The sequence below is a fragment of the Cololabis saira genome, chromosome 22 (genome assembly GCF_033807715.1).
Source record: "Cololabis saira isolate AMF1-May2022 chromosome 22, fColSai1.1, whole genome shotgun sequence".
In the NCBI taxonomy this organism is placed as follows: domain Eukaryota; kingdom Metazoa; phylum Chordata; class Actinopteri; order Beloniformes; family Belonidae; genus Cololabis; species Cololabis saira.
This window is the reverse complement of record NC_084608.1, coordinates 26,160,081-26,168,288: the sequence shown is the minus strand read 5'-3', so window position 1 is coordinate 26,168,288 and position 8,208 is coordinate 26,160,081. Positions and strand designations below refer to the sequence as shown.

General features: G+C 44.5%; 1 protein-coding gene across 1 annotated transcript; it reads left to right on the top strand.

Annotated features, from left to right (window-relative positions):
* The first annotated feature begins 2,900 nt into the window (after positions 1-2,900).
* Positions 2,901-3,952, top strand: mc4r (melanocortin 4 receptor). The gene has a single exon (XM_061713134.1). It carries the CDS (start codon positions 2,901-2,903, stop codon positions 3,882-3,884), a length of 984 nt encoding a protein of 327 aa, XP_061569118.1. The 3' UTR covers positions 3,885-3,952.
* Positions 3,953-8,208: the final 4,256 nt, after the last annotated feature.

Sequence of the window (8,208 nt, the reverse complement as noted above, 5' to 3'; positions counted from 1 at the left end):
ACACAAAATACAAAACAATGCTGTGTGTTTGCTCTATTGTTACAGTTTGTAATGCTTTATAACTGTTTAAGTTTTAAAGAGAAAGCCAGGCCAACCATTTTCCACAAACTGAACTAAAAGTAAATGTCAGGTTTGCATTATGCATCTTCAGTTTCATACAAGTACAAATATTTTGCCACAAACTGAATAGTTTCTCTCATGTATGATTTGACTTTTTTCTTTTCCAGAAATTTAACAACTAAAATTAAATAAAAGTAAATAAATACATACAATTTTACATCATAAAAAAGATTGATTCATGCTCACCTTATATTTATTTTTGTTAAGGTTATTTTGGTAATTCAGGGTTCATTATTTTATAAATATATTCTTTATATTCTGATGTGAATCAGGGACTATAATGACACTAGTCAGTTTATCTGTAGTGATTAGTCTGTTTTAGATTGGGCGGAGTGATACGCCACAGTACGGCACTAGGTGCTGTGTTGATGTTCTAAAATCCTACACTGTTGAGGGACATTAAAGTACACTGGAACTCACGCAGAAGTTGTCCCCTGTTTATCCTACTCACGACCCCAAAAAGGTTTAATTTAATAAGGTAAGGCTTAACTCTACACCAGACTTACATAAGTAAAGGTTCAGAGCTCAAAACGGGACTAGTTTCTTCTGAGTGGAGTCAGATTTTGGTCCGCGCGGTCGGATGCGCGTTACTAGTCAACACAATAGATTAATATTAATAACCCAATATTGCGATACAGTTTGTCACCTCCACGACACGTATCGTGACGTTTTTGTATCGCGAAATTTCGTGGCACGATATATTGTTACACCCCTAATGTTAAGGGTCATGGCCCTATCCATTGGTCCATCCACCAAGATGTTATTTCAATTTGGGTCATGACCATAAACAGCTTTATAAAGGAGGCCCAGACCTCCCCTCTCTCCAACCACTTCCTCTAGCTTTTCTAGGGGAATGATGCATTCCTGATGGAAAAAACCCCCCTGAGAGACAGATGAGAGCCCAAATCATGATGCTGCCTCCACCATATTTCACCACTTGGACGACGTTTTGATGTTGGTAAAGTAAGCAACATACATAGAGTAATTCTGAGTGTTCATCCTAAGCAGCAGCCTTCGAGCTGCCTGATCAGTGAGTAGACCCATGAAGAGAGATGTTTGCCATTTTCAGTGATGTCTTCTAGTCTTCTTATTGTTAATTATGGATGGATGGATGGATGGATGGATGGATGGATGGATGGATGGATGGATGGATGGATGGATGGATGGATGGATGGATGGATGGATGGATGGATGGATGGATGGTTGGATGGATGGATGGATGGATGGATGGATGGATGGATGGATGGATGGATGGATGAGTTGACGAGTTGACGCAGTTTGCTTGGATTAAACCAGCATTAAGATGATCTGTAAAAACAAAAGGGCCAAAAATGAAACCCTGTGGTATCCCACAAGGGAGGGGAGCCATGTGATGAGGAGGGGTCACCAATCGTTACAGAAACCCTCCTGTTGTCCAAGAAGGTGCTAAACCACATATGTGGTGTCCCTCAGAGGCTTCCACAGTGCTCAAGATGAGAAGGTGGTTTCTAAATTCATGCATAAGTGCAGCGTTTATCTGTTGTGACGTTGAATTGTCAAATTGGTCTGATTCACCGCACTAATCGGCACAGATTACTTTTGTAATACTGTATTTGACCCGGTCTTTGTACGTTTTGACCGTATAGAAACGTAATTCTCATCAGTTGTCTAAAATAAGACCTGGAAACAGGCATTGCGGTGTAGAATTGTCAAATTGGTTTAATTCACCGTACGAATTGTTACAGATTACTTTGGAAATACTGTATTTGACCTGGTTTTTGTACGTCTTGACCGTATAGAAACGCAATTCTTGCCATTGTAAGAATGAGATGTGTACCTGCTGTACTCTACTGCCCTTACTTTTTAACAATTTGTGTTTTTTATTGTTTTACCTCTTTTCTTATCATTTTGTTTCATTTTATTTGTTATTTACTGTTTAATTGTGTCTCGCCGCTTTTAACGTTGATGTAAAGCACTTTGAATTACCTTGTGTTGAATTGTGCTATACAAATAAACTTGCCTTGCCTTGTTACTCTAATAGATAACAATCAAATCATACTCTATGACCAATAAAGCCAGAATACCAACACGTTATTTTTCTTGCTACAGCTAGTAATTTCAAAAGTGATGTTTTCATGCTTGTCCTTCTCCGCTGATTTTGATGAGTGAAACGAAAATCTGTTTTTTCTCATTTCATCTGTTGCTTTTGTCCCATTTAGTGTGAAAGCAGGAGTTTTAATGATTCACAAACGTGACTTTTGGAAGAGGGCTGCTGTTGTTGCACCTGAATAAAAATATCTTAACTTCAATATTGCTTTTCTTAACTTGAAATGTTGAATTCTTTTCACTATTATGTGAAAACCTTGAATCTCCAACCCTGCCTCTGCTCAGTCTCTGCTCCTCCTCCCACCTTACTGGCGAGCGAATAGGAAAGGAGGGCTCGGGGGGGAGTGTGAGCGTTTGTTTGTGTGTGTGTGTCAGGTATAACAGCGGCGAGAGAGAAAGAGAGAGCCGAGGATGGTCAGGGAGGCTGGTGAAGTGATGCTCCGCTCGCTGTCATGCTGCTGCGCTCAAACATCATCTCCGTTTCACTCATTTTTTCCTCCAGATCAGTGGGATTTGTCTTTCTGACTTAACAAAAGCAAATGTTTGAATGAAATCATCCCTCTTTGGGGAGATAGATTTAAAAGAAAAACTTGTGAGACTTCCCTCCTCCTTAGGAACGTAGATGAAGTCAGGGAGGCTGACGCAGCGATAAAAACATCCATCTCTGAGGAGCTGGAAGTTCACCGGGAACCATAATGAACTCCACCGTACATCCTGGACTGATCTCGTTTCATCCCAACCGGAGCCTCGCCTCGAGCGCTCTGCCTCTGGACAAAGACTATTCAGCAGAGGACAAGGACTCGTCTGCAGGATGCTACGAGCAGCTGCTGATCTCCACCGAGGTTTTCCTCACCCTGGGGATCCTCAGTCTCCTGGAGAACATCATGGTCGTCGCTGCCATCGTCAAGAACAAGAACCTGCACTCCCCCATGTACTTCTTCATCTGCAGCCTGGCGGTGGCCGACATGCTGGTCAGCGTCTCCAACGCCTCCGAGACCATCGTCATAGCGCTCATCAACGGGGGCAGCCTGACCATCCCGGCCAGGCTCATTAAAAGCATGGACAACGTGTTTGACTCCATGATCTGCAGCTCGCTGCTGGCGTCCATCTGCAGCCTGCTGGCGATCGCCGTCGACCGCTACATCACCATCTTCTACGCCCTGCGGTATCACAACATCGTCACCCTGCGGCGGGCGACGCTGGTCATCAGCAGCATCTGGACGTGCTGCATCGTGTCCGGCATCATGTTCATCATCTACTCCGAGAGCACCACGGTGCTCATCTGCCTCATCACCATGTTCTTCACCATGCTGGTGCTGATGGCGTCGCTCTACGTCCACATGTTCCTGCTGGCGCGCCTGCACATGAAGCGGATCGCCGCCCTGCCGGGCAACGCGCCCATCCACCAGCGGGCCAACATGAAGGGCGCCATCACCCTCACCATCCTGCTGGGGGTGTTCGTGGTGTGCTGGGCGCCGTTCTTCCTGCACCTCATCCTGATGATCAGCTGCCCCAGGAACCCCTACTGCACCTGCTTCATGTCCCACTTCAACATGTACCTCATCCTCATCATGTGCAACTCCGTCATCGACCCCATCATCTACGCCTTTCGCAGCCAGGAGATGCGAAAGACCTTCAAGGAGATTTTCTGCTGCTCCAACGCCCTCCTGTGCGTGTGAGCCGCCGCCGCCGTCGCCGCGGACCGCTGCTGTAAATGATCGATAAACTTGACGCTTGCCTCTGGTTCTGTGAGTCCGTTTACCGCAGAGGTCGCTGTAAAAGCACCTTGCAGCAAATGCTTTTTCTGCTCTAAAGTAAATGTTCTGAAGTGCAATTGAGAGCAAATGTGACCAGCATGCATGCAAGTCGATGCAAGTGATCGTTTCTCTTCATCACTCTGAAGTGTTTTTCTATTAATGTTACAACACATAGGGCTGTGCTCGGAGTGCAACCCCAGGTCTGATTTCTTGTTAAATCCAAATCATCTCTAGACACATTTGAGAGTATGAACAGCTCAAAACCACGAGTGAACGTCCAGCGTTCATAGTCAGACATTAAAATATGAAAGAACTGACCTGATGAATCGGATACCTCATCAGAACAAACATTCAGAAACAATCACAGACTGTAAAGAACAATGGACGGAGAATCAAGTCACGGTGGTTTCTGAAGAGAAGTTTCAAAGCCTCTTTTTGTTCGTATAAAGTGCAGCTATGTCGCCTGGGAAGCCAACAGGAACACGCCCATCGTATGTCAAAGTAAGCAATGGTTTCAGGCTGCTTTAGTCGATCTCCGCCCGAAATACGTTCAGAACTGCACATATTTGCAAGTCATCTAGATAGCGATGAAATGACCCGGTTTGCTTGGCCTAAACCCCCCTTAAAAACGTAAAAACAGAAGGGCCGAGATTGAAATCCTGCGGTATCCCACAAGGGAGGGGAGCCAGAACGTTTACAGCGGGATATAAAATTAAGGCTGCGTTTAGCCGACGCCAGGTTAGTAGGAACCGCTGATTGCTTTGACGTTAGAGACCAAACCAGGCCGTAATATCTTTATTCCCGACTCGCTTTTGGAGCCAGTCTCTACTGCAACGAGACTCAACCTGGGAGTTAGATGGTTGGTGCTTGGACTCCTTGCCGTAAACCTTCTCTCTCGTCGTAGATGGGGTCTTAGCACATCGAACAGCATCGCGGATACCTGCTGCCACCACCTGGCAGACATGTGAGTTACACAAGTTACCGCTAATTTGGACTTCAGAACCACTTTGTACTCCATTTATCTCATTTTAAACAGGAGGCTATCCGTAGTCTTTTGGATCATTCACTGTGAATCACAGACAATCGCTACATCAGCAACAAAAGTGAGGGGTTCAAAGGATTTGATAGGGTGCAGTTAACGCGATATTAACAGCGAAACCCGTCTCTGGCACTTTCTTGCAACCTGAAGGACATTTGCACCATTTCTGACAGTAGCAAAAACTGTTTTCTCTCCTGTGTGTGTGTTTATCACTTCTTGTGGCTGCCATGGCAACCATGCAGACTAGGGAAAGGAAGACACAGATTTCACATCTGATCCCTTTTACCACATGATGACAACAGCTTGTCAGGATGACCAGCGCTGACCAGGTATGCCTGGAAACAGGTCCAGGGTCCAGTCTATAAATAGCCTCAGAGCCAACTTCAGTTTAGTCTCAGCGCTGCTGGGAATGATCTCTTTCCAACAAGGAGATGCCCACATCATGACAGACTACCTCCGTGATTGACAGCGTAATCCTGTTCTCATGCACCCCCTTTTAATTAGCTCTGCCGACGATAAACCACGACTATCTCCCTTTTTCTAGGATACAATCATGAGATAAAATCCTTTCTTTCGTGTCAATCATGAGATAAAAAAAAAAGAAGAAGCACTCTGGAAACGACCAAACAAGAGCACAAACAGCAAACGCTCCTCTTCTCTTTGCCTTCTTCTCATTCCCTCATTCCTCATTCTCTAAAATGCTCGAGCACAAAATCTGCCGACTATCAAGTAAAATACTGTAAATGGACGAACAGGGTTTTAAAGGAATATCGATGTATTTCTCAGGCACATTTCAGGAAGAGTATGTTTGTTTGTTGGTATAACGGAAACAACGCTGAAGACGATGAAAAAAAGAGGATGGATCTGGTCTAACCCATCCTCTTTCATCCAGCATGCATGGACATTTTGATGGCGACAAACATGACTTTACCCCCCCATCCCTTCCATGAGACCTATGAATGTGACGCAGCAACTGAAATAAACTGTGTAGGGAGGTGAAAGCGTGCAACAACCAGAGCCTTGTCTGAAATAGCTCCTAGGGATTGAAGTTGTCTTCATTTCTTTGTTTATTTACATTTTTGTCTCAATAAAAGTGTATTTTGTGCCACCGTGAATGAGCACGAAGGGCTCGTGGCAGCGCTTCAGTCCTCGTATCTCTCTAAAGCTGCTGAAAACAAAGTGTTTTATGCCCGTTAGATGATGATTACGCCTCTGCGGGGTTCACATCTCTGATCAAAGCTCTCGTAGATTCATGGTTGGTGTAGATTTATGTTATTTTGCACAGTGGGCTGCTGCACCGCTCACCTCAAGCATGCGACAAGTGAGTTTATATTTCTAAAAAAAGTATTTTTTTGTGTTGATTCCACCTTCAAGGACAGACTTTACTGAATGTATTTTTTCTGTGTCGTAGCTTCTGATCTTTGCCTTAAAAATGTCGCACTGTGATGTAAAAAGCCTCGATGTTCTCTGTGACGGCAGCTCGGTGATATGATCAGTCTGTGTTGGTGAGTGGTATTTCTCAGTGCTGCCTTATTTATTTAAGCTTTTGTAAACCTGAACTGTGTTTCAGAGCTAAAAAACAAGGGAATGTGATCTCATGTGTACCACTGTGAAACTGTTTGCTTGATCCGGTCACCCGCTGGATCGCTGCTGCTGTGACTTCAATAAACCCTTATAATAAACCCTTATTCACCCTTGGCTTGACCTTTAACCTTTGATGACAATAACCTGAACCACTGTGATGCTTTTTGTGTAAATGTTCAGTATGATTGGGATATTTCCATCCGTAATTTCATAAACGTAATCTGAGGATGACAAGTAAAACTGCAGCGCAAGTTTTTACCTCAGAATAATATTTCTCAAGGTGTTTTTTTGTGATAAAAACCATTTATGGCAGAGAGGAAAATAGTTTGCAGCCTCTAACGTGTTCAGTGACGCTCTGAAGCTCCAGCGTGATGAAGCAAAGTCACTCCTGAATTCATACTCGGGGAAAAACGATAAGTACGGTCTTTACTGCCTCCACAGACTCTGAGAAGTTAAGCTGCAGCGAGACACACAGATCTCTTTAAAAGCACTGGACTGGAGCATTCAGAGGGGAAGACATAAGCAATGGTTTTACAGAAGCGACTGTTGCAGCATAGCGTGGAGAGGGTTAAAAGTGGAAAGGGTTAAAAAAGAGAGAGAGACAGAGAGAGAGAGAGAGAGAGAGAGAGAGAGAGAGCAGTGTTGTAAAACGAGAAAGTTGTAGTGTAAAACAGTTGCTAATCTCACCAGGAGTGAAAACGATTACATTGCAGATTCTACATCCCTCACTGAGCACGTTAAAAAGTCATCCATCCGTCCGTCTTCTAAACCCGCTTAATCCTATACGGGGTCATGAAGGTCTGCTGGAGCAAATCCCAACTAATACCAAGGGAAAGTCGGGGGTTACGCCTTGGAAAGGTCAACTGGGGGGGGGGTGACCACTCTGAAGGACCAGGAGTCTCATCCGTTATCAACTGGGACTTAAATTAGATATGACTAAATATATACATATATAAGATGTTAACATATATTACTAGACTTTATGTATTTATTAAGAGTTTTCTTACTGAATTTTGTTATGAATCATTAAACAGTAGTCTTAAAATCCTTTTTTAATCGGAGAAATAACGGAGAATTTCATGGAGGCATTTAAAAATCCTGTTTTTCCATCCTTGCTTCTTCTAAATCCATAACCTTCTCCATTGAGTGTCCCCTTTTCCTTTCTTTTGGCCCTTTTGCACTAGTCTCGCTTCTCCTCGGTTCTACCCGCCACGGCCCCGTTTTGCGCTTGCTGGCGAGGTTCTATCTCAGGGCTGAGCAGGGACTATTTCTGACGTCACCACCCTCCGTGCCACTGATTGGTCGGGGGCGGGGCCGTCAGACGTTTGAATCAGGAAGCGGGAGTCAGCGCGAGCGCGACTCGCAGTGATTTTATTATAAAGCGCAAAACGTCTGTTTGGTGATCCAACTCTGAGGTGCAGATGTTCATAAACCTGATGGCTGAGGAGAGAATTAAAAAAGGGATGTAGACGGGCTGTTTTTTTCTCAGCCGCTCGCGGCTCCAGCTGATTTCTGATCAGCGCCGACATGAACAGTACGTCACAGCAGCTTCACCCCAACCTGCCCACTTCTTCCCTGGCTGTGGAAAAACACACGGGTGGAGCCGGGCTGAGGCGAGACTAA